The sequence below is a fragment of the Felis catus genome, chromosome X, assembly GCF_018350175.1.
Source record: "Felis catus isolate Fca126 chromosome X, F.catus_Fca126_mat1.0, whole genome shotgun sequence".
Lineage (NCBI taxonomy): Eukaryota > Metazoa > Chordata > Mammalia > Carnivora > Felidae > Felis > Felis catus.
In genome coordinates, this window is record NC_058386.1 from 4485760 (window position 1) to 4505842 (window position 20083).

Sequence of the window (20083 nt, forward strand, 5' to 3'; positions counted from 1 at the left end):
GAGATCAACATTACCCTCACAGGAAAACCAGGCAAAAACACTACAAGAAAATTATATACTGATATCTGTAATGAATACTGATGCAGAAATACTCAACAAAATACTAGCAAACTGATTTCAGCAGCATATTAAAAGGATTATACACTATGACCAAGTGGAGCTTATTCCTGGAGTATAAGGGGGTTCAACACACAAAAATTGATGTGATACACCATATTGGCAAAATGAAGGACAAAAGCCATATAAATTGGTATGGAAAATGCATCTGACAAAACTCAATACCTTTCCATCATATAAACAACTCAAAGTGGGAAAAAGAAAACTAGGTACGATAAAACTAAAACTACCTCAACATAACAAAGGCCTTATAAGAAAGCTCACAGCTAACATCATACTTAATTAAAAAAAGGTTGAAAGCTCTTCCTCTGAGATCAGGAACAAGATAATGATGCTTTCTTTCTCTTGTCACTTCTATGCATAGTACTAGAAGTCCTAGCCAGAGCAATTAGGCAAGAAAAAGAAACAAGAGGCATCCAAATTGTAAAGAAAAAAGCAAAGTTATCTTTGTTCACAGATGGCATGATCTTCTTTGTAAAAAAAAACCTAAAGATTCCAAACACACACACAAAACTGTTAGAGCTAATAAACACATTCAACAACATGGCAGGAGACAAAAGTCAACATGCAAAAATCAGTTGCATTTCTATACAGTCACTGTGAACAATCTGAGAAGAAATTCAAAACAATTCCCTTTATAATACATCAAAAAAAGAATACATTTTTTAAGACAGTGAAAGACTTGTATGCTGAAACTATAAATCACTGCTGAAAAAAAGTAAAGACACAAATAATATGACAAACATCCCATGTCATGAAGTAGAAAATCTGATATTGTTAAAATGTCCACACTACCCAAAGCAATATGCAGATTCTAAGCAATCAATACCAAAATCCTACTAACATTTTTTGCATAAATACAGAAATCCATCCTAAAATTTACCTAGACTCTCAAGGACTCTGAATAGCCATAAAAATACTGAAAAGGAAAGGATGCCTGGGTGACTCAATCAGTTGTGTTGGACTTTGGCTCAGGTCATGATGTCGGGTTCACGAGTTCGAGCCCCGCATCAGGCTGTGTGCTGACAGCTGGGAGCCTGGAACCTGCTTTGGATTCTGTGTTTCCATCTCTCTCTGCCCCTCCCTACCCTGCTCATGCTCTGTCTCTCTCTCTCTCAACAATAAATTGTTTTAAAAAAATTAAAATTAGGGGAGCCTGGGTGGCTCGGTCAGTTAAGCTTCCGACTTTGGCTCAGGTCATGATCTCACGGTCCGTGAGTTCGAGCCCTGCTTCAGGCTCTGTGCTGACAGCTCGGAGCCTGGAGCCTGTTTCGGATTCTGTGTCTCCCTCTCTCTCTGCCCCTCCCCTGTTCGTGCTCTGCCTCTTTCTGTCTCAAAAATAAATAAACATTAAAAAAAATAATTAAAAATTAAAAAATTAAAATTAAAAAAAAATATTGAAAAGGAAAAATAAAAGTTGGAGGTTTTGCACTTCTTGATTTGAAAACATAAAGTTATAACAGTCGAAGCAATGTGGTAGCGCTATACAAACCAACGGAACAGAACAGAAAGTACAGAAATAAACCCTCACACATAGGACTGAATGATCTTCAACAAGATGCATTCATTAGGGAAATGGCGGTCTCTTCAACAAATTTCCACCAAATCGGGAATACGGGCTATCCACAGGCAAAAGAATGAAGTCACACCCTTATCCTACATCCAAAGACCAACTCAAAATTAAAGACCTAAGTAGAAAATTCTTAGAAGAAAACATGGTAAACGTTTATGACGTTGGATTTTGTAATGATGTCTTGGATAGGACACCAAAAGCACAGGCAGTGAGAGCAAACATGGCAAAATGGAACTGCATCAATCTTAAAAAATTCTGCACATCAGGGGCACCTGGGTGGCTCAGTCGGTTAAGCATCTAACTTCAGCTCAGGTCATGATCTCACAGTCCGTGGATTTGAGCCCTGCACAGGGCTCTGTGCTGACAGCTCAGAGCCTGGAGCCTGCTTCGGATTCTGTGTCTCCCTCTCTCTCTGCCGCTCCTCTGCTCGCACCCTGTCTCTCTCTTTCTCTCTCTCTCTCTCAAAAATAAACATTAAAAGAGATTTTTTTTTAATTCTGCACATCAAAGGACACAATCAAGATGGGGAAAAGCGCCACCCAGGAAATAGGAAACGTAAGAATTTGCAAAGCATGTATCTGATAAGGGGTTTATCCAGAACACATAGAGGACTCCTACAATGTAACAACAACCCAACGTGAACCCTGTTTTAAAAACAAGCACAGGACTAAACAAACATTTCTCCACAGAAGACACGAAAGCAGCCAAAGCCTATGAGCTGATGCCCTGCATGCGTCATCCTCAGAGACATGCAAATCAAAAGGACAGTGAGTCGATACCTCTCATTTCTTCGAGTGGCTACGAACAACAGCAAGCAAGACCCACAGAAAACAACACGTGTTGGTGAAAATGCAACAGTTGTGGACAGTCGGAGGGAGGACAGCATGGTACAGCCACTCAGGAAAACAGTCTGGCGGTTCCTCAGGAGACTGACCACGGAACTGCCATATAATCTGCCAATCCCACTTCTGGCTATAGAACCACAAAAACCGAAATCACGGTCTCAGAGAGATAGGTGTACCCCAATGTGCACAGCAGCATTATTTGCAATAGCCACGGAGAGAAAACAACTCAAATGAGCGTCACCAGATGCGTGGATAAACACACACACACACACACACACACACACACACACACACACACAAAGGCTGGGGGGGCTGGGGGGAGCGGAAATCCTGTCACATGCTCCAACTTGAAAAAACGGGGAGGACGTCATGCCAAGTTCGAAAAGCCAGTCAGGAAAGGACAAACCCTGTGTGTGTCCTCCTATATGAGGTACCTAGAATACACACAGACACAAGGCACAGAGACAGACAGAACGTAGAATCATGGTTCCGGGGTGGATGGAGGGCCGAATGGGGACGTCGTGGTTCATGGGGACACAGATTCTGTTCTACAAGATGAAGAAGTTTTAGACATGGCTGCTGGGGACCGTGGCCCAACAGTGTGAACCTACTTAACATCCCCAGACTGGACACTTACAGACGGATGACATGTAACTTTTATCCTGGGTGTCTCTCACCAGGATTAATACGAATGAACTGCCTGGATGTGTTTCATCATTAAGGCTCGTCAGGGTAACTCACTGTGCAAAGTTACAGACGGTGCGTATGACAGAGCTTGTACCCACGCCTGAGGGTCAGATATATGTGTCATCCAAGCAAAGCCCACGTGGTTACTATGTGACACATCACTAGGATTAGCACAGCCTTACAGGAAATTCTCTAGTTCCAGGGAATAGTCAATTTGCACTTTTGGATATATGTATAAATATTAAAAAAAAAAAAAGCCACGCATTCCATCGATACAATTTTAAACCCAAAATTACTGCAGTAACTACAATTTTTTTTTCTGCCCTCAGATCAGGTCTTCCAAAGATGGAGTGTTCACCTTTCTTTCTGGAAGACTCTTAAAAGAGCACTCCATTTTTAAGCATCTTTCAGCCCTGTAATCTAGAACATTCTTGACCTTCTCACTTTGAGCAAGAAACAGCAGGCAATTCAGTTTTGATCGATCCTTAGCTAACAAGCCCCAAGGGAGAAAAGTTATCTTTGCTTTCAAAGGAAAACAAGTAAAGAAAGGGGTGAAGGGCATAGAAACAGACATGTTGAAAATGAATTATGCCTTTAACTTTAAAAAAAAAAACTTAAGCTTCTTGGGTGAGATTTAGCTGGTTTAGCATTAATTTGCTAAAGTTTAAATATTCACTGAAACAATCCTGTACCTGGTTTTGAACAGGAAAAGGCAAGGCTACCTACTAAACTCTGAAGCAATCCTGTCTTGAATATAATCTTAGATAATATTGAAATACGGGAGCCTGGGTGTCTCAGTCAGTTAGGTGTCTGACTTTGGCTCAGGTCATGATCTCACGGTTTGTGGGTTTGAGCCCGGCGTCGGGCTCTGTGCTGACAGCTCAGAGCCTGGAGCCTGCTTCGGACTCTGTGTCTCCCTCTCTATACCCCTCCCCTGCTCACACTCTGTCTCTCTCTCTCTCAAAAGTAAATAAGCATTAAAAAAATTAAGGTACAGGGGTGCCTGGGTGGCTCAGTGGGTTGAGCGTCTGACTTCAGCTCAGGTCATGATCTCGTGGTCGGTGAGTTCGAGCCCCGCGCAGGGCTCTGTGCTGACCGCTCAGAGCCTGGAGCCTGCTTTGTCTCCCTGAGCTTCCCCTGCTTCCGTGCTGTCTCTCTCCCTCAAAAATAAATAAATATTACAAAAAAGAAAAAGAAAAAGAAACAAATACTGTTCAAACATTTTTGAAACTCAAGAAGGGAATGTATGTTATTTTTAAAAGCCCCTAAAAAGACAAGATGGAATCGTGGCACGTGATTGAGCAAACTCTCTCCGGACGACCTGTGAGCCTCAAACAAGAAGAGCTATTTCTGAGAAGGTCTGGAGACAGAAGTCGTCACTACCCAAGGCCTGCAGTGGCCGCCATCTGTGACTTACAACGACACTGCGAACGCGCACACATGTAACCCCGTAGCTGGGAGGGGGCGGTACCTGGCATCAGGGCGGCCGTGGAGAACACCTCTTTCAACTTCGTCTGGCTTTCCTCCAGCAGCTCCTCTTTGGTCATCGGGAGCTGCAGGACGTCTATTATGATCTGTGCCGCCTCTGATGCCTTCTTTCCCATAACAAGGGACTTGACGTCCCAACTGTATTTCTTTCCGTAGCGATCACATATTTCTTGGAACACCACCGAATACAGCCGTTCGGTATCTGCAGGAACAAAGACAGGGCAATGCTTAGGGTGCGTGCTGCGTGAACACGGACTCTATCAGATAAGCACGTGGGGTGCAGCGTAGGTCAGCGGTGTGGAGTGATACGGGAAATGCTGAAAACCGCACAGGTCATGCCACGGGAGCAACGGCCTGGCTGCCTGCTGTCTGTTTGCTGGAGCGTCTTTGCAGCCGTGATCTGGAAAGTGACAACACGGGAACGGAAGTAAGCCCTCGTTGTGGTTAAAGGGTCTCCGACATAAACGTGTGTGTATTTGAGCCGAAATGTGCACATGGGGTGGTGACATCTGTGTGCTATCACGTGACACCGTCCCTGGGACTGAAGCTGCCTCTAGAGGGCAGGACATGACGGTTGTGTGAACGGCCCTCTGCGGGGGGGGACACGTCCACTGTCCCTGGGTCTGTCCTCACTGCAGGGGCGCCTGGCCATGGGGGCCACTGAGAAGCTCCCGCATGAGAACGGAATAGCCTGTACAGGCCCATGTTTCCCCTCCGTTCTCACACTGCACGTCTCAGTGCTTCTGACGCCTGCTGTGTGCGTGGGTGTGGAGGGGGTCTTTCCCACAGCACACAAGTCCGTGACATGAGCCGGGATCCCACAGTTCAACTCAATTCGGACAGCGTATACAGAGGCAGGTCCCACAGGTAATGGGCAGTCCCAAAGCACAAGGACACAGCAGCTCACACCAGTCAGACTGGCTGTCACCAAAAATGTTAACAAGTGTTGGTGAAGATGTGGAGAAAACAGAACCCTCGTGCACCGTTGGTGGGAATGCAAACTGGTGCAGCCACTGTGGAAAACAGTATGGAGGTTCTTAAAAAAGAACAGGATGTCTACACAGTCCAGCAATCCTACTTGTGAGTATTAATCTGAAAAAATAAAAACGCTAGTTCAAAACAACATCTGTACCCCTATGTTCACTGCAGCATTATTTACAACAGCCAAGATACAGAAGCAGCCTAAGTGCCCATCTGTACCTGAATGGGTAGAGATGTGGCATACATAACAAAATACTTCCTGGCCATCAAAAAGAAAGAGGAGAAGGAGGAGGAGGAGGAGGAGGAGGAGGAGGAGGAGGAGGAGGAGGAGGGGAAAGAGAAGAAGAAGAAGAAAACCAAGAAGAGGGGTGCCTGGGTGGCTCAGTCGGTGAAGCGGCCGACTTCAGCTCAGATCATGATCTCACTGTTCGTGGGTTCAAGCCCCGTGTCAGGCTCTGTGCTGACAGCTCAGAGCCTGGAGCCTGTTTCAGATTCTGTTTCCCTCTCTCTCTCTGCCCCTCCCCTGCTCACACTCTTGTCTCTCTCTCTCTCTCTCAAAAATAAACACTAAAAAATTAACCCCAAAAAAGAAGAAATCTTGCCATTTGCGAAAACACGGACAGAGTACATGGTGTTATGCAAAGTCAGACAAAGACAGATATTATAGAATTTCCTTTATATGTGGAATTTCGGAAAGAGAAGAGAAAACAAAGGAAACAGACTCTTAAATACAGAGAACCGAGGGGCGCCTGGATGGGTCAGTCAGTTAAGGGTCTGCCTGCTGATTTCAGCTCAGGTCATGATCTCACAGTTCGTGGGATCGAGCCCTGTGTCAGGCACTGTGCCCACAGCGCAGAGCCTGCTTGGGATTCTCTCTCTCTGTCTCTGCCTGACTGTGCCCTGCTCTCTGTCTCTCTCTCTCTCCAAATAAATAAATATTTACAAAAATTTAAATACAGAGAACTGGTGGTCACCAGAGGGGAGGTGGGTGGAGCGAAACAGATGAAGAGGGTTCAGAGGTAGAAAGTTCAGTTATGAGATAGACAAGTGGTCCCACATGGGGAATACAGTCAAACATCGTGTAATAACTGCATGGTGATAGATGGAAACCGCACCTATCATGGAGATCGTTTTGTAACAGATAAAAATATAGAATCACTATGATGTACACCTGAAACTAACAGGACAGACATTGTGCATTCAACTGAAACTAACAGGACATCGTGTATTCCCCGAAACTAACAGCACGTTGGGTACTGGTTGTATTTAAAAGAGAAGGGGCTCAGTCCCACAAGCCTGTCCCCAACCCCGACCTCAACGCCAATCCCAAGTCTCTGTGGTCACCTGTGCTTCCGACCAAGCTGCTATAGATGGGAGGGTCCCATGACTCCCTCTTGGGTTGCACAGATTTGCTCCCAGAGCTCAGGAAAACAGTTTACTTACTGCTCCCCGGCGTATTGTAAAAGGATATGACAAAGGACACATAGGAACATCCACAAGGAACAGATGTGTAGGGCCAGGTGTGCAGGGAAGGGCGTGGAGCTCCCCTCGTCCTCCAGTGTGCCATTCTCCTGGCCCCTTGACGTGCTCAACAGTCGAGAACCTCTCAGGACATGCGTACTCGGGATTGCGGTGAAGCCTTCATGAGGGACGCATGACGTATCAACTCCTCTGCCAGCCCTGCTCCCCTGACTACACAATCGGGATGCAATCAAAGCTCCGAGGTTGCCAGCGTGGCTTGGACTTTCTGCTGACCAGCCTCCCATGCAGGAGCCCACCCAGGATTTCTCCATAGAGCAGAAGATGCTCCTGTCACCCAGGGAACAACAAGGAATGTAGGAGGTATGTGAGGAAGCACGCACAGAGACCAAACACTAGAAACAAAGATGCTCCAGGGGCACCTGGGTGGCTCAGTCGGTTGGGCGTCCAACTTCGGCTCAGGTCATGATCTCACGGTTCATGCAGTTCAAGCCCGCCCCACGTCGGGCTCTGTGCTGACAGCTCGGAGCCTGGAGCCTGCTTCCGATTCTGTCTCCTCTCTCTGCCCCTCCCCTGCTCGTGCTCTGTCTCTCCAAAATAAATAAACATTTAAAAAAATTTAAAGAACAAAGATACGCCTAGTGATCTTACTAGTTAGGACGTTTCAGGGGCTTTAGAAACCCAGTGCCTGTACCTGGGAGCAGAGAGCAGTACACATATTTCCCATTATTTCATGAGACTGTATCATGTCATGGTGAAAGGCCACTCCGGGAATTGGATCCTGGGTGCGGAGTTTTTACCACTGAAGCCTCAGACAACTGAGTTAGCATCCTGGGGCCTCTTGAGGTTAACAAGCGTTGAACTGTATGACTGGTAATAATTATAGTGTTACCGCTAACACGTACTATATTGTAAATTAGACACAGCATGATAAATGGTACTTGCTCCATTTATACTTAACTACGCTTATGTCCTCACACGTTGAATAATTGCATAGTGTTAATAGTAGTGATACTAGGGGCGCCCGGGGGGCTCAGTCGGTTGAGCGTCAGGCTTCGGCCCAGGTCATGATCTCGTGGTTCATGAGTTCGAGCCCTGCATCAGGCTCTGTGCGGACAGCTCGGGGTCTGGAACCTGCTTTGGATTCTGTGTCTCCCTGTCTCTCGCTGCCCTTCCCCCACTCCAGCTCTGTCGCTCTCTCAAAAACACACAAACACTTAAACAAAAGCCAACACTATCTGTATCTCAGGGAGGGCTCCTTAATGCTGGAGCGTCATCCCTGTGTCCAGTGTGGACCCGGGTAGAAAGGCCAGGTCGCTGAAAGGCCAGCTAACGCCTCTGCGGCCTGCTGGAACACAGCATTTCCGGTGCACGGTGGCCCCCGCGATCTCGTGAACGTCTGGCAAAGGCAAGCACCGGAGGAGCAGGGACGCCACAGGCGGCTGCGTGCGTTTTGGAGACGCTGAGCCCAGGTGCCCAGAGGAAAGCAGAGGTTGCAGGGAGGCCTACACAGCACGTCGTCATCTGCTTGGGAGCCAGCATCTGCAAACCTAGCACCCGCGGCGGTGAGGAAAATGGGGAGAGGGAGAGGTCTGTGCGTGGCCGTGCTGGAACGCAGGACTCAATACACACATCTAGACCTAGGTATGTTCACACGCGTGTGCACGTACGCGCGCCCAGTCATACACACGTCTTCACGTATGTACCTTCGCGCGCGTGTTCACGTACGCGCGTCCAGCTGTACACACGTCTAGCCGTACATACGTTCACACGTCTAGACGTACGTACGTTCGTGCGCGTGTTCACGTACAAGCACCCAGCCGTGCACACGTCTAGACGTACATACGTTCGCACACGTGCTCACGTACATGCACAGCCGTACACACATCTAGACTTACGTACGTTCGCACGCGTGTTCACACACACGTACGCACGCCCAGCCGTACACACGTCGAGACGTACGTACGTTCACGCACGTGTTCACGTATACGTACGTGTGCACAGCCGTACACACGTCTAGACGGACGGATGTTCGCGCGCGTTTACGCACATGTACGCACGACCCGCAGTACACACGAGATGTACGTACGTTCGCTTGAGTCTTCATACACACGTACGCGCGCCCAGCCGTACACACATCGAGACGTACGTACGTTCACGCGCGCGTTCATGCACACGTACGCGCGCACAGCCGTACCCACATCGAGACGTACGTACGTTCGCACGCGTGTTCACGTACATGTACGCGCGCCCAGCCGTAGGTACGTTCGCGCGCGTGTTCACACACGCGCCCAGCCGTACACACATCTAGATGTATGTACATTCACACGCGTGTTCACGCACACTTACACGCACACATTCGTGTTCAAACGCGAGGCTGCGCAGGAGGGAAGAAGGGGCAGAAGCCGGGCAGAAAGATGCGGGTCCTGCTCGGGGCGCCTGGGTAAAGCAAGTAGATGACGATCAAGAGGAGAGCGCGGAGGAAATAATAATCCCCAAGCCAGAAACGACACGGTGGCCTCCGAAAACGCTTTCAGCAGTGTGCACTTAAAGCCGCGAGTCAGAGCTTTTAACTCACAAGACGCCGAGCTGCGGGATTACCTATCTGTGGGGGGCTGTGCAGACCACTCTTGTTCACAGTCTGGACAAAATCATCCCAAAGTCCAGGTGAATAAGCGAGGCTCTAAACAAGTCATTAGAGTCCTCACATCCGAGCATGCCTTCGCAGGCTCACGACACCATGCTTCCAAGCAAAGGGACAGTGTTCTGAAAGGGGAAAGAAATCCCTAAAAGGAGCATACAAAGCAGCAGGGCAAGTGTCAGGTGCGTGAGCTCTGCTGTGCACAAGCGAGCCCGGGCCAACGCGTTCAACTCGCGCGTCTGTTATTTTTCGGGAGAACAGCACCGTAACGCGTTACAGCCGCAGAAGTTGCTGCCCAACTGAGGAGTGTCGGAAAAGCGTGCTTTGCAAAGCACAAACCGCCCTGTCTGCGCAAGACAGAGCCCAGAGCCCCGAGCCCCGGCGCCACCGCCGGGCACTGACTGCAGGTGAGGCCATCAGCTGAGCGGTAACAGGTGGGCTTCGGACCGGAGACCGGAACCCGGCAAACCGGGGCGCGGTGGCCAGAAGGCGGGTGTCATCGCGGACAGCGGGCCGCCCTCCCGGGGACACATTCAAGCCTGAATTCACATAGCTGCGGCTGAAGGCGTGTCTACACCTCACGTGCAGCAAGGCTGGCGTGGAGACCCTGCTGGCCTGCACGGGGGTCTCTGACACCAAGGTTCTGCGCTGGTAACGTGATCACTGTCATCTTTTTATCCATGAGAATGTATTTACATGTTTGCCGACTCGATCCCTGGCTCCCAGAGGACGGTGACGCTTTGCATCTTACCCCATAAAGATGTAAGCGGTAAGGGTGTCTCTCCACGTCTCCGACGCAGGGAGCTGCACCCCAGCCTGCAAACGAGCACCTAATTCCAGTTTTAGAACAAGAACTTGCACTGCTTCATAGCAAAACACCTTAACCCATGTGTCACGGACGAGCATGCTGAGCCCTGATTTCTCCGCCCATCCCCGTTGTCGTTTCCAGCCCAGAGCTGGAATGAAGTATTGGGAGAAATTGCGGACATCAGCAATTTCAAAGTTGAGCAGTAAAGCCCCAGCTCGGCCACATGTTAGCTGCCAGTCCTGGGACGGGTTTCTTAGCCTTCCAGACTTGTAGTGTCTTCCCCAGGGAGCAGTGGCACACTGCCAGGGCTGGCCTGCGGGGCTGGGTGTGACAAGACTCCCGCTGTGGGAGGTCCCTGGGTTTCAGACCCCGCCCTGCACTTCACAAGTCACTGAAATCTTCAAACAGGTGCTCAGCCCTCGGCTGGGCCTTAGGTTACCGACCTGTAAAATGGGGATGCTAAGGGGGATGGTTGCATCACTCAAGTACAATAGTCCATGCTGAGCTGTGAGTGCAGGGGCTGGCTGGGCAAACTCCAGCATCATCGTCTGGGGTGGGGGTGGGGGTGGGGGACACCTGCCTGGCACCTGCGTGTCTGAGTTCCGAGACCACAAGAGCTGCTTTCTCTGCACGGCAAGACCTCTTTAATCTGAGAAGCCACACTGCCTCCTGCAAAATATTTTACATAATAACAAAACACCAAACCAGTAAGTATCTGCAGTGCACTCACAAGAGGGTGACACCTTCCTCCAGGCATATGGAGCCAGCTTCATACACTTGTTAAGTACCTGCCCGGCTGGGTACACAAACGTGAGCCCTCACTTACAATCGCTTCATCCATACACTTCTGCAATGAAAAGTCTGCCTTTAGCAGCAAAACCTGACCTGGACTGGCACGAGGGGTGGGGGGACTGTTTATTATTTATCACAGTGCGAATATTCACACACTTCTCTATAGAAGCACCTGTGGGTTTGCTCACGGGTCCTGCCCCAGACACTGCCGTACTGAGAGCGTGTATCTCACAGAACATGTGACTGTAATGCTTTTTAACACCGGTAACTTAAAAACCGAGATACGACTGGCTCCACGAGTTTCGGAAAAGGGATTCTGACCCACATCGATTACTGTTTGCCAGGAAGTCATACCTTGCCTACCCTGAACACTACAACAAAGCCACACAATGCTTTTTCCAGACTTCATGTGTCTCCAGAATAGTCATACTTTGATGATTTCCAATCACAAAAAAGGGGCAGGGGGTGATCAACAGCCAGTGATTTGTGTGATAGGACAGATAGGTGGGTGTCCTGAAGATATGAATACCTTTTCAGATGGGAGAGCCCAGCCTCACTGAAGACGAAACTGTCCCAACCCAGAAGACGGGAGGACTGAGAACTGCAGCAGTGTTTCTGAATGCAGAGGACAGTACGCATTTTAACGGTGACACAGCTTTAATGACAAATACTCAGCGTACGATGCCATTTGATGTAAGTGGACGTGTCTGTTTTTCTAAGCTGTTTTGATAGCATGTTGGAGGTGATCTGTAGTTGATGACCAGATATTCTGGAGAGTCAGAAATTGGGGATGAGCCCTGCAGGGTGAGTCTTAGAAGGCACCCCCGGGGAAGTCGCGACTGTGCTAGAGTGGAAACCCCCAGAGCTGACGTACTGTTTTTACTGAAGCCCTGTGCTTTACAAAGCCGCTGATTTTAAAAACGGCTCACCTTTGAGGCGACTGGTTGGCTCAGTCGGTCAAGCATCCGACTTTGGCTCAGGTCATGATCTCACGATTCTTGAGTTCGAGCCCCATGGAGGGCTCAGAGGCTGGAGCCTGCTTTGGATTCTGTGTCTTTCTCTCTCTCTCTGCCCCTCCCGTGCTCACACTTTGTCTTTCTCTCTCAAAAATAAACATTAAAAAAAATTTTTTTAATGGAATACCTTTAAGAAAAGCTTAACTTCAATAGTGACATATATAGACTTATTAGTAGAAATTAAGGGGAAAAAATCAGCTATGACCTTAATCCTAACGTTTACATTTCCTCTCTACAGTATACTATTACTACTTAAACCTTCCGTTCTTTTCCTATTCCTCTGACAACAGATGATGTCTATGCTAATATGTTTTTAGTGAAAGCATGAGTTTTTAAATAAGAAGCAAATGAATATGCCCCATTCTTTCCGAAGTCAACAGCAGCAAATGAGTCCAATTAATTAGAGTTGTCGGTTAATCGCAGTTAATTGGGCACCAGCAGAGGGGAGAGGAGACGGCCAGGGGACCGTGCACAGCACGGTTTCACAGGGCAAGGGCGCACCTCCTTTGAAAGGACATCTAACAAGCCACTGTTTCTTTTTTTTTAATATGTTTTTTTTTTCAACGTTTATTTATTTTGGGGACAGAGAGAGACAGAGCATGAACGGGGGAGGGGCAAAGAGAGAGGGAGACACAGAATCGGAAACAGGCTCCAGGCTCCGAGCCATCAGCCCAGAGCCTGACGCAGGGCTCGAACTCACAGACCGCGAGATCGTGACCTGGCTGAAGTCGGACGCTTAACCGACTGCGCCACCCAGGCGCCCCATCCACTGTTTCTTTTGAAGAATAAAAATATGGGCAGCTTAGTGGAAGATACTCTACTGAAAGAAGGAGTTAAGTGGCTCATTTTTCTCTTAACTGGCAACCAAGAAAACAATGTCTAGCACTGGGACCAGCAAACATGAAGCCACAGTTGTTGCTGGTGGCCCTGTTTGGGGAACAGCTACTCTGATGCTCACATCTAGCACACGCATGCCCTAGGGTGGACCTGGTTCCCCCCGAGTGAAATCATCGGCAGCCCCATGAAGGTCATCACTGCATAAGAGGAGTCCTTTTCCACAAGTGGACTACTGGGTCAGTGACACAGCTATCTGAAACCCTGAGCTCTTAACGTCATGGCCTGGAAACAGTGATTCACAGGGGACAGGAGCTGAGTTATCTGAGAGCGCTGGATGTGGTATCTCGCTTGCCTTGGGCTTTTCTTGACTTCTTAAGGCAGCCGAGCTTGCTTAATCATTCCTAGAACCCTAAAGGCAAAAGCTGTGCCGTGAGGCCAGTGCAGGCAGCAGGTGCTAAGGGCAATTCTTTATGCTGCTGGCACAGGGCACCCGGCCCACGTCCTGCCCACCCTGCTATCGTGGGGCTCCAATGGGCTCCGGGCACGCTCCTGCTGGCCCAGCTTGGTCTCAGTCAATCCACTGGCCACACCAGCCGCCGTGGAGAGCCATGGCCCACGCAAGCCATGTCCTTGCACGGGCCAGCATCTGCTGAGAGCAGCGGTCGCCCTAGGCGTAGTAGGAAGGCACTGTCACCTGGAGGGCGACCAAGAAAGTGTGAAAACACCACTCTCACGGACTTGGCGAGGGAAGGAAGAGGCACTCCTGCAGTTTCAAAGTCCTGAATGACAAAGGGAAGTGTGGAAGCCAATGAAGACCCTTGGATGAGAAGGAGCAGGGGCGGCTTACTCAGAGCTGGGCACAGGGAAGCTGCAGGGGGGAGGAGGCAGAGCAGGGGGTCTATGCAGAAGCAGGGCAGGCTACGTGACGGGTCTGGGGGGGCACATCTGGCCTTTGGGGTTGGTCCTGTGCTGAAAGCTGGCAATCAGTGAGGACGGAGTGGTAGGGACCAGTGACTTCCACAGAGGGCGTGCTCTGGCTCCCAGGAAAGCTGCCGGGGACGCTGAGGGCCGGGGCTCTGCCTCACATTCGTCCCAGGCAGTGTCAGCACCCTGCTGTCCTATGTGTAAGGTGGCAGGTAGCTGCCTGCTATTTCGTTCTTGCTCAGTATCCCCCAGGCTGTTGTCGTCTGCTCCTGGACCGTCACCCACGATGGAGAAGAATGGGCAACCGCGAGGGGGCAGGTGTCTCCACCTTAAGGCCACGAGATGCCTACGTGGAAAGCCACCTGGTGAGCTGCGAAGGGGTGGGAGCCGTGCCGGCTGGCCCCAGACATTCAAGTCCCATTAAAGGAAACAGTCACCGAGCCAGTCAAAAATCGGGGACCATGGCCCCTACGTGGCTGCCGACAGCCTGCCCTCACATGTTGCCCTGGATACCCGGCAATCCACAAGCAAACCTCTACCACGTTCCCAGGCAGGCGGTGAGGCCACACGCACTGCCTAGCGCTGTTCACCTCGCTCCCTAGAGCACCTCTTCACACAGGAACTCCTCTCCGCCCTGCGTTAGTCGCGGCCCTTCGAAGGGAAATACCCCACTGTCTGCACAGCAACAAGGAGGGCAACACCCCACCGTCTGCACAGCAACAAGGAGGGCAACACCCCACCGTCTGCACAGCAACAAGGACCCTGTACGAGGGTGAGGAAGCGTTCACAAGGGACTGCGACAGTCAGGACACAAGGTGGCGTAAAGACGTGCGGCACTGACGTGGGCTTGCACACACACGGATTCACGTCTGAGCCTCTGCCCAGTAACCCCATTCACACATGCGCTCTTATCCTGCTGTGCACTGTGGGGATGGACCTTTGTGGGAAACGCTCCAGCCCAGGACGCTGGGTCCAAACAAAAGCCAGGGGTAGGAAAGGCGCCTAAAAGTCCAAAGGGAAAAAAAAAGAAAAGAAACTTTGTAAAAATCCGCTGCAGTGGAGGGGGGGCACCTGGGTGGCTCCGTCAGTTAAGCATCCGACTCTTGGTTTTTCGCTCAGGTCAGGATCTCACGGTTCGTGAGTTCCAGCACATCGGGCTCTGCACAGATGTCACTGAGCTTCCTTCTGATTTTCTCTCTCCGTCCCTCCCGATTCTCTCTCTTTCAAAATTAACAAATAAGCTTAAAAAAAAAATCTAGTGTAGCACAAAGCACAGACAAAAACAATGTTCTTTCAGGATTCCCACCAATCTTTACAGAAATCTTCCATTAAAAAACAGCAGGTTACAAACCAAAATAAGCTACAAAACTACCTTGTTTCATATTTAGTTGTAGTGTTGGCTTGTTTTGCTTAATTACGTGTGACCCAAAAATATTACTTGCTCACTGCTCCTCGCGGCCCCCCAGCTATTATTTTCATTTATGCTTTGCATACCGTGGAGAAAAAAAGAAAAAACAAAACTGTAGTGATATACAGGAGAACCCAAAGCAACGTAAAACTGATTTTTTTCCTCCAAATTAAAAGTAAGCCCAAGTTTCAAATGACTGAGTACAGAGGTCCTTCTGGACCAAATATTTATAAATTGGAAACATCTTTTATTATAAAAATACATATGACGTGCAACACTCAACAGAATCATACATGAACAATCTTACGAACCAGACATCGATCTTCGGACTACAGAAAGGGCATATGCTTGAAATGCAATAGATTTGATTAAGCAAATATTTATTGGGCACCTACTATGTGATAGGACCTCAGAAAAACGTGATAACTGAGGCCAAAACAGTCCCTGCTATAAGTGAAATAAATCTGTGATGAGAACCAAACGGCTCATTAATGCCTGTTGAACAAAGGAGCAAACACCCACAAAGGTAGGGGAAGCTTTGCAAAAAGAATGAGAAAATGCCAGTATATAAATCCGAGTATTTCTCAAGACCTACTGAAATACTGCCCTCAGCTAACGGCGATGACCTGGTAGCCAAGAAAGGTCGTCTGAGAGCAGCAAGCAGAGGCTAGCACCCGGCCTCCTAGCAGTATGGGCAGGAGAAGGAAATCGAGAGCCTAGCAGGAACGGAAGTACGGTGATCTGTTCTCCAGCCAAGACTGCAGGTTCCTACGGGCCGAGGGCACTTAGACACTCTCTCCCGCGTCCACTAACGCGCCCATGCTTTCTACAGATGGGAGAGGCTTGCATAGTCTCTGTGGCAGCTAGTTAACCTTTACAAACGAGCCTGCGCGTAAAAGGTAGCGCTTCCTTGTGTTTAGGGATGTAAAAGAGGGAAATGAATAATTAACAAGCATGAAATTATGAGTCGTGGTAATTTTTGCTTCATTTTCGAAGCTTGCTTGCTCTAGCAGACTTAGAGAAAAGTACTTAAGAGTATTTGATGTATCGCTTCCCGTGGCTGTAAGCTATCAGTTTTGAACCGTAAAGGAGTAATAATAACTGTGATTGCTTAAAATAAAGACCAGTAATGATCATTTGTGTCATCCCCTGTGAAGTAAAAACCTTTGATTAGCATTTGGCATGAATCACTGGCATTATCGATTATTCCACTTAGTGTGTATGGGGATTGCTCAAAGGATTTTTTTGTCCCCTGGTAATCCATACTCAACTTCTAAAACTCATTTAGGGGGCTCCTGGGTGGCTCAGTCGGTTGAGCATCCACCTTCAGCTCAGATCATGATCTCCACACTCCGTGAGTTCGAGCGCCGCGTTGGGCTCCGTGTTGACAGCTCAGAGCCTGGAACCTGGTTCGGATTCTGTGTGGGTATGTCTCTGCCCCCGCCCCTCACACTCTGTCTCTCAAAAATAAATTTAAAAATATATAAAAATTATACAAGGACAGTGGCGCGCCTGGATGGCTCATTCGGTTAAGCGTCCGACTTTGGCTCAGGTCATGATCTCACGGTTTGTGAGTTCGAGCCCCACGTCAGGGTCAGTGCTGACAGCTCAGAGCCTGGAGCCTGCTTTGGATTCTGTGTCTCCCTCTGTCTCTGCCCCTCTCCTGCTCATACTGTCTTTCTCTCAAAAATACATAAACATTAAAAAAAACTCTTTTTTTAAATATAAATAAATAAATAAATAAACAAATAAATAAATAAAACTCATTTAAAACATGAGCTGGTTGAGAAAATGTTGCTGGATCGCTCATCTACGTATGGAAGTATACCTGTATAATGGTGGAAAAATGAACACGGGTACTAGGATCATAGATCTAAATATAAAACCAAGACTATATAACTTGTACAAGAAAGCCTAGAAGGACATGTTTGGAATCATAGGTTATATGAGGTTTTCACACAGAGAACACAAAATGCAACCTGCATAGGGGATACGTGGATAAAGGGGCTTTCGTCAAAATTAAAAGACACCACCAGCAAGAAAACAAAAGGCAAGGATATTTACAACACAGACACATGCACACACACGACTTGTATCTAGGAACCGAACTTACAACTTTTCTGGCACAAGGAACCAAACTTTACAACTTTTCTCGCACAAGGAGCCGAACTTTACAACTTTTCTTGCACAAGGAGCTGAACTTTACAACTTTTCTCGCACAAGGAACCGAACTTTACAACTTCTCTTGCACAAGGAGCCGAACTTTACAACTTTTCTCGCACAAGGAGCCGAACTTTACAACTTTTCTTGCACAAGGAGCTGAACTTTACAACTTTTCTGGCACAAGGAACCGAACTTTACAACTCAATGATGAGCCAAAAAACCTGCAGTAGATAGAATAGCAATCCCCCCAAAATGTCTACAACGTTGTCCCCAGAACCTGTGAATATCTCACCTCACAGGCAAAAGGAAGTGTGACCCAGCGTGCAGTGTGACCACATTATGTGCCCTGAGATGGGGAGCTGGTCCTTGATTATGCAGCAGGCGCCAGGTCACCAGAGGGTGTTTATAAGGGGAGGCAGGCGGGTCAGAGTCAGGGAAGGAGGGGTGAGCACAGAACCAGAAGCTGGGAGCGAGGGAGGGTCACAAGGCAAGGCATGCGGGAGGCCTCTAGATTCTCCTCCAGAGAGCCCTGAAGGAGCAGAGCCTGTGAACACCCTGCCAAGACTAATGTTGTACGTCTGGCCTGCAGAAGGGAATGATAACAATTCTGTGTTGTTTCAAGCCAGCAGCCATTAAGTCAGTCATTTGTGGTAATTTGTTATAGCACCCTTAGCAAGCTAATACACAACCCAGTATAGAAACAGCTTTGCTGAACAGAGGGGCGGTTTCTGAAAGAGTTAAGTCTCCACCTAAGGAGTAGGAGTGGAAAGGAAAATACAACCCCTGGGTGCCTGCAACCACATGAATGGGTTTTAGGTCAATTACACCAGATGAAGGAAGTCAGACAGGTAATGACACACTGAAACTGGTCCAACCGGGGCCCCTGGGTGGCTCAGTCAGTTAAGCGTCCAAGTCGTCAATTAGCATCAGGTCACGATCTCACGGTTCGGGACATCCAGCCCTGCGTGAGGCTCTGCGCTGGCCATGCACCCTACTTGGAACTCTCTCTCTCCTTCTCGCTCTCTGCCCCTCCCCCACTCGTGCTCTCTTTCCCTCTCTCAAAATAAATAAACTTAACAAAAAAAGCTGATCTAACTGTACTTTTATTATTTTTTTATGTTTATTTCTTTTTGAGAGCGAGAGACAGAGCATGAACCGGGGAGGGGCAGAGAGAGAGGGAGACACAGAATCCGAAGCAGGCTCCGGGCCCTGAGCTGTCAGCCCAGAGCCCAACGCGGGGCTCAAACCCACAGACCTCGAGGTCATGACCCGAGCTGAAGTCGGACGCCTCCCGACTGAGCCACCCAGGCGCCCCTAACTGAACACTTTAAACTACCCGTGAAGGCCAATGTGACAAAAGTGTCTTGGAAGTTGACTTTCCTTTGTAAAATGCCATCTCTGTGCTGTTGCAGAGAAAGTTTTCCGCGTGCATCCAAATCGCATGGTCAAGTCCTGAAAACGCAGGCAGGCTCCAGGAGTGGAGGATCTGCAGCACTGCCGAGAAGAGTATTTCACACGTTTGGAAGATCACCCAACACTACACGGCGCTTGCCCTGCGCTTCGGAACTGCCCTGAAAGTGCGGCCGGGGCAGGACGAGCCACATGAATTCAGGTTTCCCTTGAGGAGAACAGACTGACAGCCAGTGCTGGCAGAACAAGGCCACAAAGGGTTCGCGGAGCACAGCGTTCCTCCTGCTGGGGAACAGAGAGGTCCCTGGGGTCGGCCCACGGCCGACAGGACAAGAATGTGGACGCAACAGGTGACACAGAGATGGTTCTCAGCCAACCAAACACATAGTTGTCTTTTAGAAACCATGACGTGTGTGGCCAAGGAGGAAAGACTTTTAGCAGTCTTGCCTCGTACCTTTGGCCTGGGAAGAAACGCCCTTTGCCAGGACTTGAGGAGGGCAACGAGCTTGCCCTAGGCAAGTCCCAGGTGTCCCTAGGCACCCGCCAGGTCAAGGACAGGGGTCCCCAGGTGGCCAGCAGGTGCAGCCAAGCAACCTTCCAGTGGCATGACAATCACACAGAGTGTTTCCCACAGAACCCACAGGAGACGCGATGCCCCCCTTTCTGAAGAAAGGTAAAACACAGACCAATAGGAGAATTTACTCCCCGCACCCAGGCCTCCCCTTGTCACTGTGCTCCCTGAGCGTCTGGCATTTTGTCCTGCTCTTTCTCCTGCCCTTGGACAGGTGCCAAAGGTCATGGGGAAGGCTGGGTGTTGGTGACGGTGGGGTCTGGAATCAGAGGCAACAGACATACGCAGTGGGTCCTGAGAAACACAGCAAGGCGGTGAAGGCCAGAGACAGAGAGGCAGAAGG

General features: G+C 49.1%; 1 protein-coding gene across 6 annotated transcripts in view; it reads right to left on the bottom strand.

Annotated features, from left to right (window-relative positions):
• Positions 1-20083, bottom strand: part of LOC101082722 (pseudouridine 5'-phosphatase) — a 483897-nt gene that overhangs the window by 439395 nt on the left and 24419 nt on the right. For all 6 annotated transcript variants that reach the window (XM_023249423.2, XR_006593104.1, XR_002739909.2 and 3 more), the window contains exon 2: positions 4694-4912. In XM_023249423.2, the coding sequence (XP_023105191.1) occupies positions 4694-4912 (219 nt within the window). The remainder of the gene's footprint in view (positions 1-4693; positions 4913-20083) is intronic.